At 49.6% G+C, this 24,603-nt stretch overlaps 1 protein-coding gene across 4 annotated transcripts in view; it reads left to right on the forward strand.

Annotated features, from left to right (window-relative positions):
- The window catches only part of ACLY (ATP citrate lyase), a 40,520-nt gene extending 15,918 nt beyond the window's left edge, over nt 1-24,602 (forward strand). For 2 of the 4 annotated variants that reach the window (XM_008519228.2, XM_008519230.2), the window contains 18 exons: nt 1,017-1,171; nt 1,655-1,745; nt 2,889-2,918; nt 5,530-5,671; nt 5,975-6,143; nt 7,966-8,070; nt 8,875-9,071; nt 11,064-11,145; nt 11,775-11,885; nt 15,469-15,596; nt 16,213-16,306; nt 18,409-18,563; nt 19,794-19,944; nt 20,145-20,288; nt 22,321-22,434; nt 22,766-22,848; nt 23,137-23,213; nt 23,608-24,602. In XM_008519228.2, coding sequence (XP_008517450.2) covers nt 1,017-1,171; nt 1,655-1,745; nt 2,889-2,918; nt 5,530-5,671; nt 5,975-6,143; nt 7,966-8,070; nt 8,875-9,071; nt 11,064-11,145; nt 11,775-11,885; nt 15,469-15,596; nt 16,213-16,306; nt 18,409-18,563; nt 19,794-19,944; nt 20,145-20,288; nt 22,321-22,434; nt 22,766-22,848; nt 23,137-23,213; nt 23,608-23,702 — 2,123 coding nt within the window. In that variant the 3' untranslated portion in view covers nt 23,703-24,602. The remainder of the gene's footprint in view (nt 1-1,016; nt 1,172-1,654; nt 1,746-2,888; nt 2,919-5,529; nt 5,672-5,974; nt 6,144-7,965; nt 8,071-8,874; nt 9,072-11,063; nt 11,146-11,774; nt 11,886-15,468; nt 15,597-16,212; nt 16,307-18,408; nt 18,564-19,793; nt 19,945-20,144; nt 20,289-22,320; nt 22,435-22,765; nt 22,849-23,136; nt 23,214-23,607) is intronic. The other 2 variants (XM_008519231.2, XM_070561960.1) reach the window with 1 other exon arrangement.
- Nucleotide 24,603: the final 1 nt, after the last annotated feature.

The raw sequence follows: 24,603 nt of genomic DNA on the forward strand, positions 1-24,603 counted from the left end.
ATGTGGGGGATCAGCAGGGAAGGGTCTGGTAATTGGTGGAATGGGAGAAGGTTGCCCCTCACTGAGATGAGGGGGAGGGTGCAGCATGCCTTTTGATTTCCCTTCTCCCTTCTGCATTTTGAGTGTCTCCTGTAGGTTCATGAGACCTCACACCAGAGCTTTCAAGTCTAGGACCACATCTCATCAGTCAGGGCTAGAATCAGGTCTCCCTAAGTTGACCTGATTGAACTTGAAACACATGAACTTCGTGACCAGCAGCTTTGGGCTTAAGTAAAAGTGCAGGCCCCATTGCAAAGAACAGTCACGTGTGGAGCAGGGCTTCACGTGAAGTGCCACAGGGGTGACAAACATAAGACACTCTTGCTCAGTGAGCGTGTCCTCTGATTGAGCATTTTTCCGTCTTTCCATTTTTCCAAATCTGGCATCCATGGCAAACACTTAACCCATGTAAATCACTTGAAGTGGTACGAAGTCCTAGTTTTCCTCTAAAACTGCATAGCTGCCATGGGTCCAGCCCTTGGGGCAGCACATGAGTATTACTCAGTCATGGCTGGGACCTTAAACAAACAGTGACTCTGAGGAAACGCTGTCAGATAGGGATCTGTATGGGGAGGAGAGTGACTCCTGAGGTCAGGAAGGCCTTCCTTGGAGGTGGCAGGTGAGTTGAGCTGAGTGATGAAAGAGAGCAGCTGGGTGAAGATCTGGGCTGAGAGCTGCATGCGGAGGAATAAGCAGGGCCAGAGCCCAGGGGAAATGAGCCCAAGTGTCTGGGAACAGAGGCCAGGCCAAGAAGGCTGGAGCATGGCAACTACAGGCCAGGAGGCCCGGTCTGGGAGCCAGGGTCCAGGCTGTGTGTGGAAGGAGTGCAGACTCTCATAATGCCTGTGGTTGCTTGAGAGTGTCGACACAGAAAGTGCCAGACATCGGGCAGGACTCAAAAGGGACCTTTGGAGAGTCTTGGGAACTTGGGCACTTATTTGAAGACCTGAATGATGATTCTTTTCCCTCCCTCACAGGGAAGACCACTGGGATCCCCATCCATGTTTTTGGCACCGAGACTCACATGACAGCCATTGTGGGCATGGCCCTGGGCCACCGGCCCATCCCCAATCAGCCGCCCACGGCGGCCCACACTGCAAACTTCCTCCTCAACGCCAGTGGGAGCACATCGGTAGGTGCCGGCCGTCCTCCGCCTTAAAGCATGCCATGCCCTCTGTGCTGCCCCTTGCACCCCCCATCCTGTCAAGGACAGAACGTCCCTCCTCTACCCATTTGAGGGCCTTGGGGAAATTTGGGGGGCAGGTAGTACATGGCTGGTTTCTGGATCTCTGGCCAGTTTTCCTCTGCCCCAGTCAAGATGTATAATGAAAAGACCATAAGTTTTTAAATCAGACTTGAGTTCAAATCCTGGCGAGGGAGGGACCTTGGCAGGTATTGTACCTGCCCAGAGCCTCAGTTTGCTCATCTATAGCATGGGGACAATACTAATTCCTGTCTCAAGAGGTGGTTAGAATGGTACTTTTGGAAGCAGCTTATAAAGAGCAGTGCCGTACATAGTTTTTGGAACCTGATTTCTTTGATGCCTGAAGGACTAATGGCTTTTCTTCTCAGCTGCTACCTGTGACTCTTTCTCTCTCTCCTTGTCCCACACCAGACTCCAGCCCCCAGCAGGACAGCGTCTTTTTCTGAGTCTAGGGCTGATGAGGTGGCACCTGCAAAGAAGGCCAAGCCTGCCATGCCACAAGGTAACTCCCAGCGGCTTCAGGCCTTCCTGTGCCCCTTCCCTTTCTGGGCTCCTTCTCTTTCTGGGCCAGCAGAGGCGGATGGCAAGCACTTTGGGCTTTGCTATGAGAGTGGATGTGGGGCGTGGGATGGGAACAGATCACGTGGGTGTGATGACTCAAGCCTTCTCCGAGGGCTCTCCCGGTGCTGAGGACCCACGCTGCACCTGGGCCACCTCACTCCCCACTGCCTTCTCTGCCACCTGCTTATTTCCTGTGGGGGGGGTGTGTGAGCTGGGCAGGGAGGCTGCGGGGGAGACAGGGCTACAGAAATAGCAGGAGATGGGAAGATCTCCCAGACTCTCCTCTTAAGGGGAGGCCAGGAGCCCGGAGCTCTGGATGGGAGAGCAAGCACCCATATCAGTGGCTCCCGAGCCGCCCCACCACCACCCCCATTATCCTGAGGCTCCTACAAAGACATTCCCTTCCTGCGAGCCTGCCATAAGAGCACACGGCGTCTACCAGCCCCTCTGTATTTGTGCCTCCTTGGTCTCTCTGTCCTCTGATTCATCAATGATGTGATCCCTGGCAGCTGGCCCTTGCAGCCAGCCTTAGGCGACTGGCGTTAGTCCGCCCTGGGCTGCTGGGTTTGTGCAACCTCTTCCTGGTACACACAGGACGGGCTTAAGGCATTTTGTGAAATAGTGCCACTGGCTCCAGGCACTTGGGATTGGAAGCCACTGCCCTGTGGCCCCTGAACCAGCAGCTTTGTCCATAGCACAGAATGACTGGTCCAACCCCACGCTGGCCTAATCATCTTATTGTGCTTCATGGGGACAAAACAAGATTGGCATTAAGAGGGTGGGACTGGGCCAGCTGTCACTCCACGGGGCTGGGGGGCTTTGGTGTTCAGCACACCCTCCAAGCCTTTGTGCCCCCCTGCCCCCTTTCTGCCCGCTTTGGTCCTTTCTCGCTTCCGCTCTGCTGATCGGTGCTCTCTCCTCTTCTGTCGGCTTTACTCCTGTCTATTGTGGAATAGACGGAGATGGTGAGGGTGTCAGCCTTACAAGACTTGTCCGTGGGACCCTTCCCTATTCCCACCCTGTCCCTCTGAAACCTCCAGCCATCAGCGGGTCACTCAGTTGCCTTGGTCATTTTCTTTGACAGATTCAGTCCCAAGTCCAAGATCCCTGCAAGGTAGGATGCCCCTGCCCGCCCCAGCTCTGTGTGCGGCTTGTGAGCGGGTTACAGTCCTACCGTGTGCTTCGTTTCCCCCTCCCCAGTGGGTTGCAGTGTTGTCTGGGATATTTTCTGTGCCTGCCTCAGTGTTACCTGCCCCCAAGTCCTAGTCTTCGCTCTCCCTCCCTTCCCAGCCCTGCTTAGTATGAGCCCTGACTCAGCGCTCTCCTGGCCATGAGGCTGTCTCTGGCTCCACATAGGAAGAGGGTGGAGAGTGCAGAAGGAGCCAGAGCCAGGCCCACTGCCTCGGAGAGTGGAGTGGTGTCCAGGAGGGAGGATCGTCCTGGGAAAGATGGAGCCATCGAAACAGAAAGGGGCATGGCAGAGTGCAGTGGGCGAGGAGGGGGTCATGGACCACCCCGATTCTCATCTCCGTCTCATGATGTCTTCCTTTGCTTACTTTTACCACCTCAGCCTCACCACTGCCGACTTCGTCCCAGAACTCCCAATACCAGGGACGAGTTTAGATTTCTCTAGAGTTTGGGTGGAAGACAGATTTGAGAAGGAGAGAGAGAAACCCAGAAGGATGTGCAGTTTGTAGAGGGGATCTGGGCTTTGTCTGGTGTGTGAGGTCACTGCTTACGACAGGTGTTTTCTGAGTATGCTCACGCATGCTCACACCTGCATGCACAGGCACACACATTCACCAATGACCGAGCTGAATAGATTCATCGTTTCAAAGCATCAGGGCTTCCATTTAACTTCTGACACTTGCAGCTTTGGGAAATTCCACCCTGGGGCAGGGGAATCTTCTGATGACGACATTTGACTCCTTGCTAAGGGGAGGGAATGAGTAACTAGGCAGCATGCTGATGTCTCCAGAAAGGCCCAGAATGCAGCCCTCTGACCATCTACCTCTAATCCCTACATTTTCTGCCTCTGGTAAGATCCATTGTTACTAAAAGACCAGACACGAGGCTGAGGCCTGTGCAGAGAACAGGGGCGAGTCTCTCTCAGAGAGCTCTTCCAACCCGGGAGGAGGTATTCTTCCCCGCAGGCCCTGAGCTGGGCTGAGAAGTGGGAGGGAAGACAGACTGCTGGGGTGAGCCTCCCTCAGCAGGGCCGGAGGAGGAGGCTGGGTTAAGGTGCTTAGCCCCTGGAGCGGGGGCTCCCTGTAAGGCCTCCCTGCTGCTGCTGGGCTGAGGGTTGCCCCCTTCAGCTTTGGCTTCTCTGTGCTCAAGGTGGTGAGCGCTCTAGGTCTGCCCCTTTCATGCTGGAGGTGCAGGTGGATTTATAGAGCTTCCAGGCTTTTCTGATTTCTGTAGCCTTTTGGGTAGACAGAGGTGTGTGTGTGCACAGAAGCCCATGCTGACTCGGGTGTGGGTTCCCTCGAGAGTGGGGAGCGGGAGCGCCACATTGGCTTATCTTCCTCCTCCTCAGCTGCCGTTGAGTTGCATCTTAAGTTAGGGTGTGATCCTGGCTCTGACGCTAGATGACCTAGGCTCTCCATCATTTGGCATCTCTGGGTGTTAATCTCCTGGGACCGGGAAGTGAGGGAACTGGATTAGGTGTCTTCTCTTCTTCTGTGATCTCATGTCTCATTGGAACCCAGATGAGTCTGGGTGACACTAAATCTCAGGTATTTGCAACATCAGGAGCCTTCTGTCATGAGACGCTCTTGGCTGCGATGGAAGAGGCCAGCCCGCAGAGGGATAAGACTCCTACGTACCTTGGGAAAGTTATCTCTTAAATTTGTTTAATCGGACCTCGAATTTGGTTAGCGAAGTCTGCACTAGTACAGTAGGTTCTTTAGTACCAGAGGCCACCGAGCGGGTGCACTGTCTCCCCAGCAGAGTAGTGAAGGGGCCTTTCTCTCCAGGCGGAGGAGTGTACTTCTGCCAGCTGTTTTTGTTCCCTCCTTCTTCCCTTAATGCCTTCCTGGGCCACTGAAGAGCTCTAAGAGCTGGGTTCTGAGCGGGAAGGAGCCGGCCAGTAGAGGGAGGAGGACAGGAGGAGTGGCCAGCGTGCTGCCCCTGCCCCTGCCTGACCCCAGGCCAGAACCTCAGTTATAGATGAGGCTGCAGCAAACCTCTTCCCTGGACCTACACTGGCTTGCAGTCATGAGAATTCAAATGCTGACCCGAGCTGTTTTATGTCCAGATTTACAGGTTATAAGGATTGGTGGGGAGTTGTTTAAAGTCCTGTGGCCACCATAATTGGGAGAGCTTAACGTTTCTTTCCAGTGACTTTAAAAATAATTTATCAAGCCGCCAGTCACATGTAAGCAGGAGGCTGATTACCTGCCGTCCTGTGAACCTGAGCGGTCCTGTAGGCATTCTCCGCCTGTGGGCCGTGCTCTGTGTACAGAGTCCCTTCTCTGTTCATTGCTGAGCTATTTACCAGCCAGGCAGGTCTTCTGAGCTCTTTTTTCTCTCCTGCTACCTCTTCCCAGGAGAAATCAAGGCACCTCTCCCCCAGGTTCTCCAGATTCTATTCTCTTGACGTTCCTTTGCAGTTTTGATGAGCCAGCCTCCCTGGACTCAGGGTGTGGAGGGGTCTGGCAGGTAGCCCCTGTGGGTCTCCAGGGGGTGTGTGTTCGGGGTGCACTCGCTGTGTCTCTGCCCACCAGGAAAGAGCGCCACCCTCTTCAGCCGCCACACCAAGGCCATCGTGTGGGGCATGCAGACCCGGGCCGTGCAGGGCATGCTGGACTTTGACTACGTGTGCTCCCGAGATGAGCCCTCAGTGGCTGCCATGGTCTACCCTTTCACGTGAGTCACACTACGGCAGGGAGGCTGGAGATAGCTGCCTGGTGGGATTTCCCCATCAGTCTCCTCCCTCACTAAGCCTAAGCTCGGGGAGCAGCTGGTTATCCCCTTTGCTGGTAAAGATCAGTGTTGCTGGGATTTGCTGGGAGCAGTCAGTATTCCAGGGGGTGTTTTCCTACAGATAGAATCTCTTAGAGGGCAGAGTCCTGCCTTTCCACCCTCTGGGGAAGCTCGTACCCTTGGCCTTCCCCTCCCCAGCCCTGACAGGTTGAGGGTGTCCTGATTCCTCCTCCACCTTTCTCACAGCGGGGACCACAAGCAGAAGTTTTACTGGGGTCACAAGGAGATCCTGATCCCTGTCTTCAAGAACATGGCTGATGCCATGAAGAAACACCCAGAGGTAGACGTGCTGATCAGCTTTGCCTCTCTCCGCTCTGCCTATGACAGTACCATTGAGACCATGAATTATGCGCAGGTAGGTCCTGGGGCCCTGGGGGGCGGGGGAGCAGGGAGAGCTCCTGAATGGACAAAGGGCCTGGGACTCGGGACTGGCCAGTGATCAGGGTGAAAGTGGTTGGAGACACTTGACCTTCAGAAGGCAGTGTAGTAACCGAGGGCAGGTGCGCTGACCTGGGCTGACGCAGAGTCAGTTCAGGGTTGTCTGTGCCCCCTAGACCCTCTCTGAGCCTGCTGAGACTGGCTTTAAAAACAGAATCAAAAGCACTTTATTCCTTATTAGAAAATTATTACATATTTATTGTAGGAAATTTAAATACTGGTAAGTAAAATGAAAAGTATAAAGACCTCAAGTCCCGTTTCCCAGAAACGTGGCTGCCGACGTTTCAGTGCATCCTTCTCCACACCTTTTCCTGGATTGGAACAAATGGAATAATATCATATATAACCATTTTCTGATCCATTTTCTTCAGTTACTCTTTCTACGTCAATAAGTATTTATTGGCGACATCACTTTTGCTTTTTCAAGTCTTGTGCTGAGTATCTTGGATTAACATTTGCATCTATCCTTAATAACTTCTCCAGCATAAACGTCTGGAAGTCAGACTGCTGCGTCAGAATGTGCAGATTTGCAAGGCTTTGCTCCATCTTGCCCAGGTGCCCTCCAGAAAAGTCGTATGGACGCAAACGCCCATCAGTAGTGAGAGAATGCCCATTTCCCTGGACCCTTCCCAACGCTGAGTGTTTGGATTTTAAAAACAGATTTGACAAAATGATAGGCATTCTGTATAATTTGCATCCCTTAGATTACTAACTAAGATGAGCTTTTAAAAACATTTATTGGCCATTTGTATTCTGTGACTTGGCCTCCTCTCCTTGTCTTTTTTCTTAATAATTCCTAAGAGCCCTTATGGATTAAGATACTGATTCTTCTGTTCAAACTTATTGTCTGATCCCAGCCTGGCTTAGTTTGGTTTATGACTGCAAACATAAACTTGTTTGGCATCTAAATGAAGCAAAAACAAAAGTGTACCTGCTGAAAATGAGATGCTTTTTTAGTCTAGAGCAGAGGTTGGCAGACCACAGCCCAAAGACCAAACCTGGCCCTCTGCCTGTTTTTGTAAATAAAGTCTTATTGGGACACAGCCGTGCTCATTCATTTACAGATTGTCCATGGCTGCTTTCATGCTACAAAGACAAAGTTCAGTCGTTGTCACAGAGACCACATGACCCACAAACCTGAAATACTATCTGGCCCTTCCTAGAAAAAGTTTGCTGGCCCCTGGTGTAGAGTCAGAGATGGTTCCTGATCTTTCTGTTCCATCCCCACCTGCTCTGGCTTCCTCCCCCAGCCCACTCCCTGGTCTGAGTGTGGAAGCAGCTTGTTTCTGTCATATACTGGCCTGGTCCTGTGGGGATGTAGAGTCAGACACTCAGAGGGCACAGTGCAGAAAGCCGTAGATAGATGCTTTGTGAGCGGGCACCAGGACAGAGGGCGAACAGGTGGGTCTGAGTCTCATGAGTTTTTGGATGGGAGAGAATATAGCAGCTTTGACTGTATGTAGCAAGTTTTCGGAACATTGGCTCCTGATTGGTCACCGCATCACCACGGTGTTAACCAACGGAGATCGGTTTCAGGTGTCCATGCCTCTCTTTTTGGGAGAGGGTTGGCATGATCGGGATAGAAACAGAGGCCTGTGGGGAGAAGGGGGTGCTTATCGTTAGCAGTACTTTGTCCTTAGAGCCGGGAAGGGGGTGGGGGTGGGTTCTTGAATGGTTGCTGCCTGTTGCCCACCTGAAGCGAAAAAAGTTAACGGGGAAGGACTGCTGTCATCCTTTAGATCCGGACCATCGCCATCATAGCCGAAGGCATCCCTGAGGCCCTCACGAGGAAGCTGATCAAGAAGGCGGACCAGAGGGGCGTGACCATCATTGGACCTGCCACTGTGAGCGTGCCTTCCGGAAAGCCTTTTACGTTAAGGCTCTCTCATAAAGTCTGGGTCCTCAGGAAGCCCCCTTGTTGACTCCTCTGTCTCCCTCCTAGGTTAAAAAGATTGAGAGTACCTGCTGAAAGTCAATCTGTCCATTTCCAGTTAATTTTTTAAAGGGTTCTCCACTCAGTCCTTACCACCTTCATGGTTCCAAGCGGCTGATGAGAAGAATTTGAGTTTTAAGTGTTTGTCCCCCCTCATATAACCACAGTGTAGTCTTCCATTCTTCCTCTGACTAGAAACCAAAGGAAAATCCACCTGGAGGCTTTTTTTACCCAAAGGTCTTCATGTAAGAAGAAATCACTCTGAATACTTTTTTGTTGTGTGTTTCTATTCAGTTGTTGCATTAAAAATTTGTGTGAAGCTACGATTTCTGAACTAACCAGGGGACCCTTCATCTCAGAGGCAGGGCCTGGTTTTGAGCAGAGGTGCACACCTGTGTTACACGCCTTTCCTGGGAGTTGTCGCCCTTTTAGAGCAAAGGAGGCTCCTTACCCCCGAGTACACATATCTGAATCTGCAACAGTAAGCTGTGTTTTACAAATAAGGCTCTCTTTTTCCTGTGTAATGTCTCTCGGGGGAGACGAGATTCTTCCTAAGCAAGAAACCCAATGCAGCTATTAGCTTTCTTGGTTCATTTTCTCCCCAGCCTGGCCGGCGTGGGCTGGGCAGGTCCCACCGGGCTCTGTGATTCCCCTGAATTCTGTGGTCAGTCAGGAGCTCACTCTTCCTCCCTGACTGCTGTTTCTGCCCCTGCAGGTTGGAGGCATCAAGCCCGGGTGCTTTAAGATTGGGAATACAGGTGGGATGCTGGACAACATCCTGGCCTCCAAGCTGTACCGCCCTGGCAGCGTGGCCTACGTCTCGCGTTCTGGGGGCATGTCCAACGAGCTCAACAATATCATCTCTCGGACCACAGATGGTGTCTATGAGGGCGTGGCCATTGGCGGGGACAGGTGATCAGCTAGGGGGCCACACCGAGTGTGGCAGGCTGGGAGACAGGGCCCTGAGTCCTCTAATCTCTGCTTGCTGCTGCTGGGTTTCAAGCGCATGGGAATGTTGCTGAAGTCCATAAAGTGGGGCAATTCTCCTTTTGTCTCAGGATTGACATGAGCCTAAAATCAGAAAATATAGGGAAAGATGTTTTGTTTTTTAAGGTATGGTTTTTTGGTGAGGAAGATTGGCCCTTAGCTAAAAGGGAAAGATGCTTTTAAAAGGTGTTTGGGGTTTGGGGGTAATTCTGTTTGTTGTCTGAGGTGTGGCCATAGGGAGGCAGCAGAGTGCAGTGGTTAGCGGGACCAGTTCTGAGATGGGACCAAAGGAGTTGAAATCTGAGTTTCCCTGTTTACCCAGGGGTGCATCCTGGGCAGGTGACTTACTCTCCCTAGACCTCCATCATTTGCACATATCAAATGGGTAAAATAATCCCACCCACCTCATGGGGTTGTTGGGAGGATTAAATGAGGTCATGTATACAAAGCGGCTAACACAGGGCCTGGCACTTAGTATGTACTCACTAAGTGTTAGTGTAGTTAGTAATAGGGAAAGGAAAAGCTCTATTCCTTTACTCTCTACTGCCAGCACACTCACATTTCTGGCCACCAAATGTGGAGGCAGTTTTCCCACATGAAGCCGTTTTCCAGTTCTCTGCAGACACCAAATCGTGTCCTCGAACTCAGTTCAGCTCTGACACTATCCACCTGGACCAGCATCAGTTCCTCCAGGTTAAGGGCTGAGGCTCACAAGGCTGCCTCCCTAGCCCCTGCTTCAGATGCCAGTCACCAGTCTGGGCCTCTGGTACTTCTGACCGACTGGTTATAAATCGGTGATTTCCATGACCCGCCCCCCACCCCCCTCGGGTTTGATCCTTTGCTAGAATGGCTCACAGAACTCAGGGAAAGTTTGCTTACTCGCTTACCAGTTTACTATAAAAGGATACAACTCAGGAACAGCCAGATGGAAGAGATGCACAAGGCAGGTGAGGCGGGCAGTGCCGGGAGCTTCCATGCCTTCTCTGGGCACACTACCCTCCCAGCACCTTGGTGTGTTCACTCGCCCGAAGATCTCCAACCCCCGTACCTGAGGGGTTTTTATGGAGGCTTCATGTAGGCGTGGTCGGTCATTAATTCCACTTCTCTTGAGCATATCAAAAGCACATGAAGATCTGCAGAGAAGCTTGCATGGCCTTAAATAATCTTTTTGCAGACAAAAAGACTCATGTGACAGTAGGAAAAAATATATATATATACAGACCTATATATGGACCTTCTAGCAATAGCCTGCCCTCCTAAAACATAGTTTGCACATTGTATTAATTATCTATTGCTGTGTAAAAAAAAACAACAACAAAGCTTCAAATGACAGTAAATATCTACCCTCGGGGTTGCAGTCAGCCGTCAGCAGGGCCGTACTCAGCTGGAAGAGGCTGCTCCACGTGGCTGGCAAGGGTTCTTCTCTGGGCTTCTCTACAGGCTGCTTGGAGTCCTAAGGACTCAGCAGCTGGCTTCCCCCAGAGTGAGCAATACAGAGAGAGTGCCAGAAAGAAGCGTTGTTTTCATAACCCCACCTTGGAAGTCAATATCACAGGATCATTTGTGCCACATTTTGTTCATTAGAAGCTAAGCATGAAATCCAACCCATATTCAAGAGGAGAGGTGTGAGGTTCCCTTTTAAAAAGTATTTGTGGACATGCACTCTCCAGGACCTCTTACTCCAAGCGAGCCTCTCTGGGCTTACTGACTCCTCTTCCCTCCCTACCCTTCTCTTCCCTTGTGCGCCATTTACTGCCTCCTCCTCGCCCCCCGTTATCCCTAAGGCATCTCTGGACCCTCCCTGGGCATCCACACCAAGAAGACCCCACAGTGTTCCTCGTACAAGCGTGCTTCCCACACCTGTATACACACCCCAACATCTCCTCCTGATCCCATATGCCCCCCTGCTCTCCCCAGGTACCCCGGCTCGACATTTATGGATCATGTGTTACGTTACCAGGACACTCCAGGAGTCAAAATGATTGTGGTTCTTGGAGAGGTGAGTTATTTAAAAAAAATTTTTTTTTCTGATTGCAAAAGTAATGTATGACCTCAGTTTTTTAAAAAATTCATGGACTTTAGTTGTATATAACTTAAAATGACTGTCCCTGGTAATCACACCGCCTAGACTCTGGGGCCTAGAGGTTGTCACTGTTAACACTGCTCTGTTTGTTTCTGAAAAAGGAATTGTGCCTCCCAGTGCCACAGGACATTTAGTGCCAGTAAAGGAGGAGCTTTGCACTGGCTAGCCATGGTCTGCCTGGCGGGCAGTGCATAGTTGGCTGGAGTAAAAAGTGCATTTTTTTAAACTTGGGAGAGTCCTATAACCCCATCCCTTGCTTGTGCCTCTGATCAGGTCTAGTCCTCAATAATTGTGAGATCAGGAAAGGGGGTCCCAGGGACTCCCCTGGAATACCCATGTCTTCCTTCCATCTGATCTCAATCTCCCGGGCTATTATTTGCTAGAGCCACGTCCCCTTGGTTTATAACCAGGTTGTAACTCAGGACCCTTGTTGACTCTGGCCCCTCCCGATGTGGGACAGGCCTTGCTGCTGCACTGCTGCTCTTGGAGCACTCAGCGTGGGCCCCACTAACCTGTGGGCTTCCTCGGTCCCTGTTCCTCGGCAGATAGGGGGCACTGAGGAGTATAAGATCTGCCGGGGCATCCAGGAGGGCCGCATCACCAAGCCGGTGGTCTGCTGGTGCATCGGGACCTGTGCCACCATGTTCTCCTCCGAGGTACGCCGGGACGGGTCACTCCTGGGCGGGGGTTGAGAAGCCAAGAGGGGCATTTGACGTGAACCGTGTGGTCATCTTAATATTATCAGCTAGTTCCTCCAACAAATGTTGGTTACTTGCATCGTTGTTACAAGGTCCGGCTGGGGCCCTGCTCTCTAGGAGCTGAAATTGAGTTGGAGGAGACAAATTAATCAGCAGATGAAGGCTAGATCAAGGCCCTGAGCCCCTACTCGGAGTAGGGAGCAACCACTGTCTGGAGGAGTTGAGGCGTCACTGAGAGGGTGATGCTTGAACTGCGTCTTAAGGGGTGAGAAGGAGTTTGCTGAGTGAAGAGGCCGAGCGGGGAGAGGACACACCCCAGGCACAGAGCTGGGAGGGGCATGTGAGAAGTTCTGTGTGGGGAGAAGGAGGGGAGCTTTGTTCTCGATGTGTTAACGTGATATGACGTCAGTGGAAGTGCCTGCCAGCAGATTCTAAGTACAGCACGTAAGAGATGGGAGATACACACACTCTCCACCTGGGTCTGGTAAGCCAGACTTTGGCCCCTGTGCTCTGGCTTAGAGAAGCCTCTGCCTTGAAAACCGAGGAAACCACCACTTGTCGCCAGTCAGTTCATCAGTAGCTGAGCAGGCCCTGAGTGGAAGGCCTTGTCCTCGTGCTGTGTATTTATGAAGGGAAAACTTGGCCTTCAAGGCTTCCTGCAACGACGACAATCCCTGCACTTAAACCCTCAGTTCTTCCTACCAGTGAGCCTCGTCACACTGCTCTTTCTCCCTAGGAGGCTTCCCTTTCCCCTGCAGCTTCCTGCCCACCTCTAAGTGGCAATATTTGTCCAGTTGTAAAACACACCTCTCCAAACCAGCAGTTCCATTTGTACAGATTTACTCTATGGGTATGCATACAAAATATTTCAGAGTATATGTGCAAGGATCCTCACTGTAATGTTGTAATGGCCAAAAATGGAAACAACCTAAATGCCGGTCAGGAGGGGACTGTCACCCTGGCACAGCCGTGTAACAGAAAACCAGGCAGGCAGGAGAAGAATGAGGTGGATCTTGATATGTCAGTATATTAAGAGTTTAAGGTATATTAAATCTAAGAAAGGGTGGGGTCTAGTAAATGCTTATATTATGATCCATTTTGGTAAGTGTTAACTGTGTATATGTGTGTATATTTTTTTTCCTAGTAGGTGAAAGGGGAGGGGGGCTGGGTCATGGGGTCCTGCCCATCCTTTAGAGATGAGCTCTGCTTTTACAGGCTTGAGAATCAGCTCTTGGTGATCCTGTGTGACCAGGGCAAGTCACATAGCTTCTCTCTACCTCAGTTTCCTGGGCTGTAAAATGGGATGATATGGGGTTGTTGTGTGGCTTAAATAAGGAAGTAATTGTAAAGGTCTAGCACATACAGGTCTTGGCAACTTTTCATTTCCATTCTTCAATCCACTTATTCCATGAAGCTGTTCCTGATTCTCTTTCTTCTTGACTGCTTTCCCCTCTACCCCGACAGCCAAAAATAATTCCTTCCTCCCCCTCCATTGTTTCTCTTAACTAACTGTGCCTTCTCAGCCCTCGCCCTCCCCACCCCACCACGCTGAGGACATCACCTCCAAGAGGGCAACGACCTTGCTCTTCTGTTTCTGGCTGAGTGCTCATGATTGTCCCATGGGTTGGGCAGGTCCTCAAGAGGTGTTTTTGTTTTGTTTTTTGAGGAAGATTAGCCCTGAGCTAACATCCACCACCAAGCCTCTTCTTTTTGCTGAGGAAGATTGGCCCTGAGCTAACATCTGTGCCCATCTTCCTCTACTTTATATGTGGGACACCTGCCTTAGCGTGGCTCGATGAATGGTGTGTAGGTCCGCACCTGGGATTTGAACCAGCAAAGCCTGGGCCACTGAAGCAGAGCGTGTGAACTTAACAGCTGCGCCACTGTGCCAGCCCCTGTTTTTGTTTTCTAATTAGTTTTTAAAACTTCCTTTATGAAATTTTAAGCATACTTAGATACAAATGCAAATAGTATGGTAACTCCTCAGCTAATGGGTGATTTCTGAATTCTGAACAGGTCACATGACCTTGCAGGACTTTCTGCCCTCTGGAGGAGATATGATAGGTACACAACTAAATCTCTACTCATTGGCCACCTGAGACAGCTCCTGGGGAAAATGAATGAAGAACTGGGGGATGGGAGTAGAGACAAGGGAGTATCGGTAAGGTGGCATTTTTCAGAAGTGTGTTCCACAAAACACTGGTCCTCTAGCAATGTTCTCAAAACAAAACAGAAAAACCCAAACCGAACAAACAGGAAAACAAGAGAACTTCTAGGCATTATGAACATGCAGTATAATCTATTTCCCTTTTAAAATTTTTGCTTTTAGTTTTGCGAAATCTCGGAGTTACACTTGTTTGACTTCCTTGAACCGAGTGTTATCTCAGGTTATTCGAGTGCAGAATCTCTTCTTCTTCCCACCCCATCCACCCGATTATGTCCTACAGAGACTGCATTGGGAACCCACTGTGAGGCATGAGTTTTCAAGTGTTGTTAAACATAGCAGCGGTTCCTAACCTTTTCAACACGTAAGGCCCCTTTTGTTATATATGGTGATTGAGAGCACAGAGGTCAAATTCCCTAGGTTCAAATGCTGCTGCATACTACCCTGTGTGGCCTTGGGCAAGTTACTTTACCCCTCTCTGCTTCCATTTCATTTTTTTATAGGGGACAGGCAGAGCTACTGAAAGATTAAATGAGTAAAGCTCTTAGAAAAGTGCCTGGACGTAGTGAGTGTTATTTAAACAGGTTGGTATCATTATGATGCCCCACCACACCCCACCGTAGGTCAGGGCCCCAGATGTTTCATTAGGTGAATTCCTTTTCCCCCTTGCTTGATCAAAGACACTTGACACTTAGCTCTTCTGATTGGTTTTCTCTTCTCTCTCGCTCACTTCCCATAGCCAGTCAAGCCCCACATTCCACTGGATTGGTATTTTACCTCAGTGCACGCTCAGGTGGAAGGGGGCAGTTGCTAACGGCTGCAGGTGGTTGTTGCTGTGTGGGAGTGCAGGCCTACTGGTGCAAAATCTGGCTTTTTAAGAGAAGCTGGGAATTTGTTTCTTTACATGAAATCTTCTGTTTGTTTGTTTTTTAAATATTGGTACATACTTTATAAAAAGTATGTGTGGGACATTCAGATCATGCCGGTGAGCTCAGCTCAGCCTAAAGTTGGCAGGTTGTAACTTCCCTTCTCACAGATTACTCAAAACCAACCCCGATTCTCTATCCCCTGACCACTGACCCGGGGGAGGCCGAATGAACGTTTTGTGGAGTTGGGCTGTCAGACATTGTGTCCTGGCTCCAGTACACCAGCTGTGTGACCCTGAGTAAGCTCCTGAACTGCTCAGTGCCTCAGTTTCCTCATCCGTAAATGAGAGTCATCCATTGTACCTATTGAGTGAATCTGCTTGAGGCTTGAATGAACTGGGGCATGTAGAACGTTTAGCAGGGTACAGCCCATAGCCAGTGCCGACATGTCCCAGGAGCCTTTGTCCCGGGGGCTAACAAGTCCTGTAAAGTGCTCTCCTTCACCCTCCAGGTGCAGTTTGGCCATGCCGGAGCTTGTGCCAATCAGGCATCTGAAACTGCAGTAGCCAAGAACCAGGCTTTGAAGGAGGCAGGAGTGTTTGTGCCCCGGAGCTTCGATGAGCTTGGAGAGATCATCCAGTAAGTGGACCCTGGGGAGGACCCAGCCTCCTCCTCCCTTACTCTGTCCCTCCTGAGGACAGCAGCCTCGCCGACACGGGTGTGTCGAGATTCCTCCTCCCTCTCGGGAGTCTGGCGCAGCTGTACGATGGTCCAAAATCCTTTCTTTCTCTTTGGCTTTTGTTTTGTTTTTTGTTTCTAGAAGCATAGTTACAGGCTGTTAGGCTGGTGTCAAAACACGTTCAGTTTCTGAGCTTACCTGCTTGCCTGGCCACAAACGAGAGACGAGCATAGAAACGTTTAGAAAGGGTCACCTGTGAGTGATTGTTGAAGTGACTGGATCTCCTGTTGTCTCTTCCCATTCCTCCACTTTGTCCTTGCCTGGCCTCCAGGTTCGGCTTTCTGCAAAGCCTAGTTCAGAGAAGCGGGGTGGGGGGGTCTTGGCCATAACCTGTCTTCATTTAGTTCTCAGGAATCCCACTAGTGAGAATAAGCCTCTGACAGGACTGGGGACAGAGCTGAAGAAACCTGAAGTGTTTGGGTTGGATGGAGGAGCGTTCTTGGGATGGCTTAGAAGAGCCCAGAAGGATAAAATCCACGTGGATGTCTTTTCTCCTGCCCCTCCCCCATCTCCCAGGTCTGTGTACGAGGATCTTGTGGCCAAAGGGGTCATTGTCCCTGCTCAGGAGGTGCCGCCCCCGACTGTGCCGATGGACTACTCCTGGGCCAGGGTAGGTGCCGTGTGTGTCCCCGAGTGTGGGCAGGGGAGGTCTGGGGGCTAAGGAGGGGAGTTTTGAGTTGATTTGGCTGGAACCCCTAGAAACCAGGCAGGCCCTACTACTCAGAGCAACCACACAGCCCCAGCTCTCGGCTCCAGATCCCAGCCCTGACGGAGGCTTCCCCAAGGGCCTCAGAGGAACTGCGTGACAGACTCTTGGATCCCACCCCTTCCTTGTGTGCCAGGGCTTGCAAGGTGGCCCCTCTGACCAGTGGGTCAGTAGGTCCGATACAAGGCCGAGGAGGGCGAGGCACAGCATGGATCTCTCACAGCTGTGTGGCCTGACCTGGGAACCGGGCCAGGCCAGAAGTTGTGCCCTAGAGTTGTCTGCACTCGCTAACGGATTTCAGGGGTAAAGCAGAGTCTACTCTGCCTACTTGTCTGAACGGCATAGATGAAGAGCTCATTTTCTTAATCTACAAGAACTCTTAGAAATCAGTTTTAAAAAGACCCACAACCCATTAGAAAAATGGGTAAGAAATAGACTGTCAACATGAAAAGATGCTCAGTCTCACTCGTTATAAATGGAACCAGAGTAAAAGCTTTGATACCAATTTTCTCCATCAGGTCAGCAAAAATAAAAACATTCTTTGATATGCTACTTGTATGGATGTGAGGAAGCTGCTGTGCTCACTCGTGGTTGATGGGTGTAGAAATTGGCACAGCCTGTCTCAAAGGCAGCTGGGTCACATCAGTCAAATTTAAAAGTGCTCAAACCTCATGGCCCAGCAATTCCATGTCTAGAAAGCTACTTCAGAGAAATGCACGTACACACAAAGAAACACATTGAAGCATATTTTTCTAGTTGACGGTTATCAGTGGAGGAATGGCTAACTTGTAGTATTGTCATGTGGTGGGATGCTATACAGCGGTTAAAAGGAATGAATAGATCTGTCTATGTGCCAACATTTATGGAGTGAGCCCACATTCACTGAGTAAACAGCGTATTATGGGACAGTATATCTGTTATGATATGCACACTGAACAGTGTTGTATGTTCTCCCTGTGTCTATGGATGTATGTAAATAAAAGTAGAAAAAGAAAGGTCCAGAAAGGTGTCCACTCAACTAACAAACACTAAGGCAGGAAACCAAGATGGAGTGGAGGTCAAAGGCAACATAACTTTATCTCTTCTCTTATAGATTTTTAAAGAGGAGAGTGTATTTGTTCATGTTACTTTTGTAATTAAAATCTAATTTAAAAGTATATTTTGGGGCCGGCCCAGTGGTGCAGCGGTTAAGTTTGTGTGTTCCTCTTTGGCGACCCAGGGTTCACTGGTTCAGATCCTGGATGCAGACCTATGCACAGCTCATCAAGCCACGCTGTGGTAGGCATCCCACATAGAAAATAGAGGAAGGTGGGCACAGATGTTAGCTCAGGGCCAATCTTCCAAAAAAAAAAAAAAGTATTTTTTAGTTATAAGATTCAGAGGGGATAATTGAAGAAATAGGCTTAGACAGAGTTGGCCGATGATACATACCCCCATGTGCCCCAACTCTGGAAACAGGAAATTCAGGAGCTCGGTCCCCTCGCCTGGGGAAAGTGGGGGAGCCCCCATGTCCACAGCCATGGGCCTCATTACATTTTGGTGTGGGGTTGGCAGCCAGATGTGGAGTGTCTTAAGATTCTCCCTTTGGATTCATTCTTCCGTTTCTTAGCCAGGTGGCCTTGGGCTGGTGACTGAGCCTCTCTGAGTCTCGTTTCCTCTGCTGTAACACGAGGGATCAGTCTCCTTTGTGAGGTTAAAATGAGCTGATGGATGTCAGTGGTTTAGCGCACTGCCTGGCCCCGCAAATGCTCAGTACTGAACAGAAATGGTGCTGAGGCTGAGCCAGTGCCGTGGGCATGGTGCTCCCATTTTCTACGCCTGAAATCATCGAAGAAAAGGGCTTTTGTGCCTCTTTCTTGGGAGGTGTTTGTCTGAGAGTTGTTGGTTGGCTGCCAGAATTTAAGACATTCCTTGTGACACTGGTTCTGAGAGCACAGTGGGATAGGCCTGGAAACATCTTTGTGGTCACCATAGCACTGCTTCTGTCTGTCCCCACCTCTACTCAGGAGCTGGGCTTGATCCGCAAACCTGCCTCGTTCATGACCAGCATCTGTGACGAGCGAGGCCAGGAGCTCATCTACGCGGGCATGCCCATCACTGAGGTCTTCAAGGAAGAGATGGGCATCGGTGGGGTCCTCGGCCTCCTCTGGTTCCAGAGAAGGTGAGGCCTGGAGGGCAGAAGATAGTAGGGCCCTGCAAGTTGGAGTTAATGATTTTCTCCTGACAAGGGAGTTGGGGTGGGCAGCCTTGGGGAATATGTCCAAGGTCAGTCTTTATGGCCTCAGATCAGTTGAAAGGCCAGAGGGAACAGAGACAGGCTGTTCCCAAGTCTTCCCAAGACAGCAAGGCCAGACTCAGCCAAGAGAAGTAGAAAGCAATGACCTCATCAGACATCCTGAATCAGCCCCTTTCCCCTGGGAACTTTTAAAGAAATGGAACAGTTTAAATGCAGGCCTCTGGGGAGAAAGGTAGGGGTCAGCAGGGAGATGTGGATGGAGCTGGTAGCTCAGAGAGTGCAGGCCTGGTGGAGTTGCTGAACAGGCATAAAGTACCTTGATCGTACTGTGTCCTTTGCAAATTTGGGTCTCATCAGCCTGAATGTGAGAAAAAACTGGTTTTTTTTCAATTCCCAAGCTTACCCCTCCCCTAGGACCAACAGCTGGGCAGGGGGGCCAGCGAGTACATGATTCACAGAGCCCTGGCTTGGGGTGGCACTGGGCAGAGGCCAGGTTGAAATCTTGCTTTGTGTCCTGCCCTCACCTGCAGAGAGGTGGGTCTCAGTCCTGTCTGGGGCCCTTCCTGGGAAGAGCTCATGGGCTGTAACACCTGAGCAGGTTTCACTCTGCTTTTGTGTCCCCACATCTCCAAACTTTATTCTTTTTTTTTTTTAATTTTTATTGAGATTATGATAGTTTACAATCTTGTGAATTTCAGTTGTACATTATTGTTCGTCAGTCGTGTTGTAGGTGCACCACTTCCAGATTTTATTCTTAATTATCAGTTGGGAGGCTGACCATGCCTGGGGCCTCCTACATTGTGGAAGGGACAGGCACCTCACTTCCTCTCTGTCTGGTACCTAAAGGGTAGCCACAAATAGAGGTCCAATCCTCTTGCAGCAACTCATGCTGAAAACTGCTGCCTAAAGAAGAGATTTCAAACCCTGGTTTCTAACTCTTATTTTAAAGCAGAATTTAATTTTAGCAAAGTCCAGAGCTGCTCCAGAATCAGGAGGTTTTTGCCTTGGAGTCATATGAGGGTGTTAGACCTGGATTGGGAGATGCTGCCCTTCTTGACTTTGAGTGACTTATCTGGACAGATGGGAGAAAGTAGAAGCATGGCCTTGTCAGTGAACCTCCTGTTCAGCAGCTCGCCTTTGCCCACCCTCCTCCAGGTTGCCCAAGTACTCCTGCCAGTTCATTGAGATGTGCCTGATGGTGACGGCTGATCATGGGCCAGCCGTGTCTGGGGCTCACAACACCATCATCTGTGCTCGGGCTGGGAAGGACCTGGTCTCCAGCCTCACCTCGGGGCTGCTCACCATTGTGAGTACTGTTATCCTGGGAGGTGGACAGCGGGGACACTGGGCTTTGGCATCATGCCACTTGGTTGCAGCAGGGTCCTGCAAGGAACCCCTGAGTGTAAAACCCCATTGCTGGGGGCTCTTCAGGGCCTGCCAGGTGGGTCTGTGAAGCTGAAGGAGACTCTTACAGCTCAGGGTAACATGGGCTTGCTTCTCCTTCAGGGGGACCGGTTCGGGGGTGCCCTGGATGCCGCAGCCAAGATGTTCAGCAAAGCCTTTGACAGTGGCATTATCCCCATGGAGTTTGTGAACAAGATGAAGAAGGAAGGAAAACTGATCATGGGCATCGGTCACCGAGTGAAATCGGTAAGTTGTTGCTCCCTTACGGGACTGGATCTACAGGGTAGATGGTGAGGAGAGAGCATTGACTTAGCTGGGAATACCCAGGCTCTTGAGTCCCAACATGCAAAAGTTTGGATGTGTTGACAGATGCCAAATATAAAGCAGCTGTTTTTTCCATGATAATACAGCTTGCCCTTAAACAGTTTTTATCTTGTTGAATTGTGGTGTGAAAATATGATGAGCTGGCAATTTGGTAACCTTAGCTTCTGCCCAATGAACCTTATAGGATAAAGGACAAAGGTCAGGGTTAAAGGGACAAATCGGTCACCTTAGGCTAGATGATGTTGTGTGCTACAGTAAGACTACTCCAGAAATCTCAGTGGCTTACAACAGCAAAGGTTTGGTTCTTATTCACCCTACATCCACTGTGGGTTGGCTGCAGCTCTGTTCTCCATCATTTCTGCTGAAGGAGCAGCCCCTATCCAGGGTGTGCTGCCTTATGTCAGAAGGACAACAGCCATGGCAGAACCCCATGAAAGCTCTGACGGCTTCTGCTTGGAAGTTGCATGGCTCACTTTCGCTCACATTTCATTGGTCACAGCAAGTCACATGGTTAAGCATGCCATCACTGGGGCAGGAAGAGCAATAATATCAGGGTCAGCTTGATTGGGAAAAGTGTGGGGGCGTGGTGAATATTTTAAATGGCTAATAGAGTCCCCCATAGTGCACGGAGTCCCTGTGTGTCCTGGGAATGAGTTGTGTTTAGAAATCAAAGGGAAAGAGAAGAGGTACAGCTGTTCAGGGCCTTACAGGGACAGCTCCTTCTAGGTCCCTTAGCCTCGATGTCCTTGGTTCTGTTGCTCCAGAAACCTCATTCAGTCAGTCATTCTGCTGATCCAGGCAGGATGTATGACTCACATTAATAGAAGAGGGCCAGGCATGTGATCTGAGACACCCCCGTCCAGGCATCCAAGTGCCTGGCCAGCTCAGGGTAGGCCTCCAGAGTCTGCTTGATGAGTAAGGACTGCATTAGAACCAGGGCACATGGTTAGTTCTGGGGGACGTTTCATCCTGGCTTTGCTGAACTCTGCTCAGCCGTCCCCAGCTCGAGAGCAGACAGTGCACACACAGCGCAGGGCATCTTTCTGAGATAGCGTCAGCCCTGCACTGCCACACGTAGTCTTTTGGGCTCCCTCCTTTCTGGAGTCCGTTGTGACCTAGCGTGTCTCTTTGCTAAGGGAGGTCTCTGTGGCATTGGGATTCGGCGTGTGTTTAAACCATCTCACTCCCCCACTGACAGATTATTGCTTCCTGTGGGTTTCCTTACATGGTTCGTTGCCATTCAATGCAGGTCCAGAGTTTTTCCTGAAATGTCAGGGGTGCTTTGCTGCCCCACTGCCACCATGTGCTTGCTTAGTTAAAAACTGAGAGCTTGAGCCAGCCCTGATGGCCTGGCGGTTAAAGTTTGGTGCTCTCACTGCTTTGGCGCTCCAGGTTCAGTTCCCAGTCACAGAACCATACTACCCGTCTGTCAGTAGCCATGCTGTGGCAGTGGCTCATGTGGAAGAACTAGAAGGACTTACCACTAGAATATATAACTGTGCACTGGGGCTTTGAGGAAGGAAAAAAAACACTGAGAACTTTGTTACAGCTCAGCTTGACTACTGAGTTGGTGGGCAGCATGGCTACTGCTAGACCCTAAGACTTCTGGTTGGAGAGTGGGTGAGCCCCAGCCCCCTGCTGCTTAGCACCATAGGACCCACAGCTAACTCACGGAACGTCTCCACGTCTCAGTTCCTTGCTTGTAACGTAAAAGGGAGAACCTACAAAGGTTGTTCTGAGGCTCAAATGAGATATGAGAGGACTTCAGAAACCTTGAGCCCCACAGCAGCGTCATAATCTGTGCCACATGGAATCATGCACGTGGCTCAGGTCCCTGAGACACACCTCCCGGATACATTACGTACAGTAGTGTCCACCTGCGACACGACCATGAACACACCCCTTAACAGCAGTGTTAGAGTTGGTTCCTTGGGAACTGTGGGTCACTTTCCAGATCAACAACCCAGACATGCGAGTGCAGATCCTCAAAGACCACGTCAGACAGCACTTCCCTGCCACCCCCCTGCTCGACTACGCGCTGGAAGTAGAGAAGATCACCACCTCGAAGGTAAAGGAGAAAATGTCCCTAGTTCCCGAATCAGTTTTGGGTGAATTTCTTGGGGAAAATGAAAGCCAGGTTACGTTCTAATTGTGCAGCTAAAATCAAACCTGGTTTTCTGGTAAATTTTATTTCAGTTGCATAACTAAGTTCAACAGACATATATGAAGTGTCAACCAGGCGAGTAAGACACGGTCTCTCCTAATCAACCGGGTTGTTTTGGTGGGAGGTTTTTAAATGGTGGTTAGAATTGGTGGTAATCATAGTAGTAGTAATAGTGGGAAATGACAAGGAAGAAGTGACAAATCATGTTAATGCCTTGAATTTTTTGCCTTCCCAGAAACCAAATCTTATCCTGAATGTAGACGGCCTCATCGGAGTCGCATTTGTAGACATGCTTAGAAACTGTGGGTCCTTCACTCGGTGAGCTTTGCGACCCTCTTCTTCTTCAGAACATTGATTGACTTTGTTGTTATTTCTTCCAAACTCTAAAAGCCCTGCATGCTCATTATAGAGGATTTAGAAAATAGGGAGAGGCAGAAAGAAGAAAATGAAAACTGCCTTTTCTCCCACCACTGGGTACACCCCTTTTTTCTCCTTTGAAACCAAAGAGAGCCAACTTCTCGTTCCCGGGTGGAAGTCAGACTGTCTGTGGGCAGGAGGGCCGTCGCGTGAGCCATTTTAAAACTACAAGTCGATGGTGTGTTGCAGGGAAGAAGCTGATGAGTATATTGACATTGGAGCCCTCAACGGCATCTTTGTGCTGGGGAGGAGCATGGGCTTCATTGGTGAGTTGTTGTTATTGTTGTTGTTTTAAGAGTTTTTTGGGGTTTTTTTTTACCCCTTTGGTTTAGCTGTACCACTACCCATGTGGTTGAGTTTCTACAAAAGAGATGTCACGTTGTCTTAACCATTGTTCCTAATCCTTCCTTCCTTCCTTTAACTTCCCCCTTATCTTTATCTTTGTCCCTTTGTTTTTGGAAATGACTTCAGTTGCTAGCCTGAGAAAACAAATTCAACAGTTTCCTTTTACCAAGGCTGGCAGCTGCCTATGGAATGGATCTGGATTTACTTCCCCATTCCTTTGCATCAGGAAGATTTCCCTTCTTTGTCTTCTCTCCTTCACCAAACTTTAATAAACTCACCAACTCTTAACAAAAGGATGCACTTGCTCCATTTTAGGACACTATCTTGATCAGAAGAGGCTGAAGCAGGGGCTGTATCGTCACCCGTGGGATGATATTTCATATGTTCTTCCGGAACACATGAGCATGTAACTGAGACAGGAATCCTCCTGCAGTAAAGTGAAGACAAGAACTCCTCCCCCTGGAAATAGTGCTCAGATGGCTGGCCCTGGAGTTTGCTATAGGATAAGCCTGGATGTAAATAGCCACCAATGTACAGGCAACTGAGGACCAACATCCACAGGCTAACACTGTTCATTCCACACAAAGAAGCTTCATGTTTTTTGTGGGGTTTTTTTTTATACACATAGAAATAAAAACCAAGCCAATACTTGTGACATTTGCTCTGCTCCCTGCTGTATTTATTATCTGGAAGTATCTAAGCACGTCAGGGTAGTGTTTTTCCGCATTGTAGGGTGTTATGATGTTGCTTTCTTTTTTCCTTTAGTTAAATTTTTTTCTTCCCTTGGAGGAAGAGAATGAAACTTGTAAGACCTCAAGATACTATACATTTAAAGCACCCCTAATGTCTTGTTTTTCCATTCTCTCTTCCTCCCCATATAACATGAAGAGCATTGTATTAATCTTATTTTTTTTAGGATGTTTGTATGTTATATGTTAAAGATTTGTTTGGTATCCTGCTGAAATGTTCCATGTTGCAGACCCAAGTCTGCTATGTCAGTGGGATGGATGGGACCATTGCATCCTTAGCCATTGTCACAAAATATGTGGATTAGTAATTTAAAATGTAAAGTTGTAACATACATATTTTAAAATGGAAACACAAAAGAAAAAGCTGTGAAATGTCTTGTGTCTTACGTTCTCTGTATTTATGCAACTGATTTGTCTGTTACTGAAATATGGGTCTAAGGACTCTGCTCCAGCCAGTTTGCATCTGTAATCCACAAAGATTCTGGGCAGCTGCCAACCTCAGTCTCTTCTCTATATTATCATAGTTTGGTTTAAATAAACTATATAGTAACAGTGAAGACAT

This window comes from Equus przewalskii, chromosome 10 (genome assembly GCF_037783145.1).
Source record: "Equus przewalskii isolate Varuska chromosome 10, EquPr2, whole genome shotgun sequence".
Classification (NCBI taxonomy): Eukaryota; Metazoa; Chordata; class Mammalia; order Perissodactyla; family Equidae; genus Equus; species Equus przewalskii.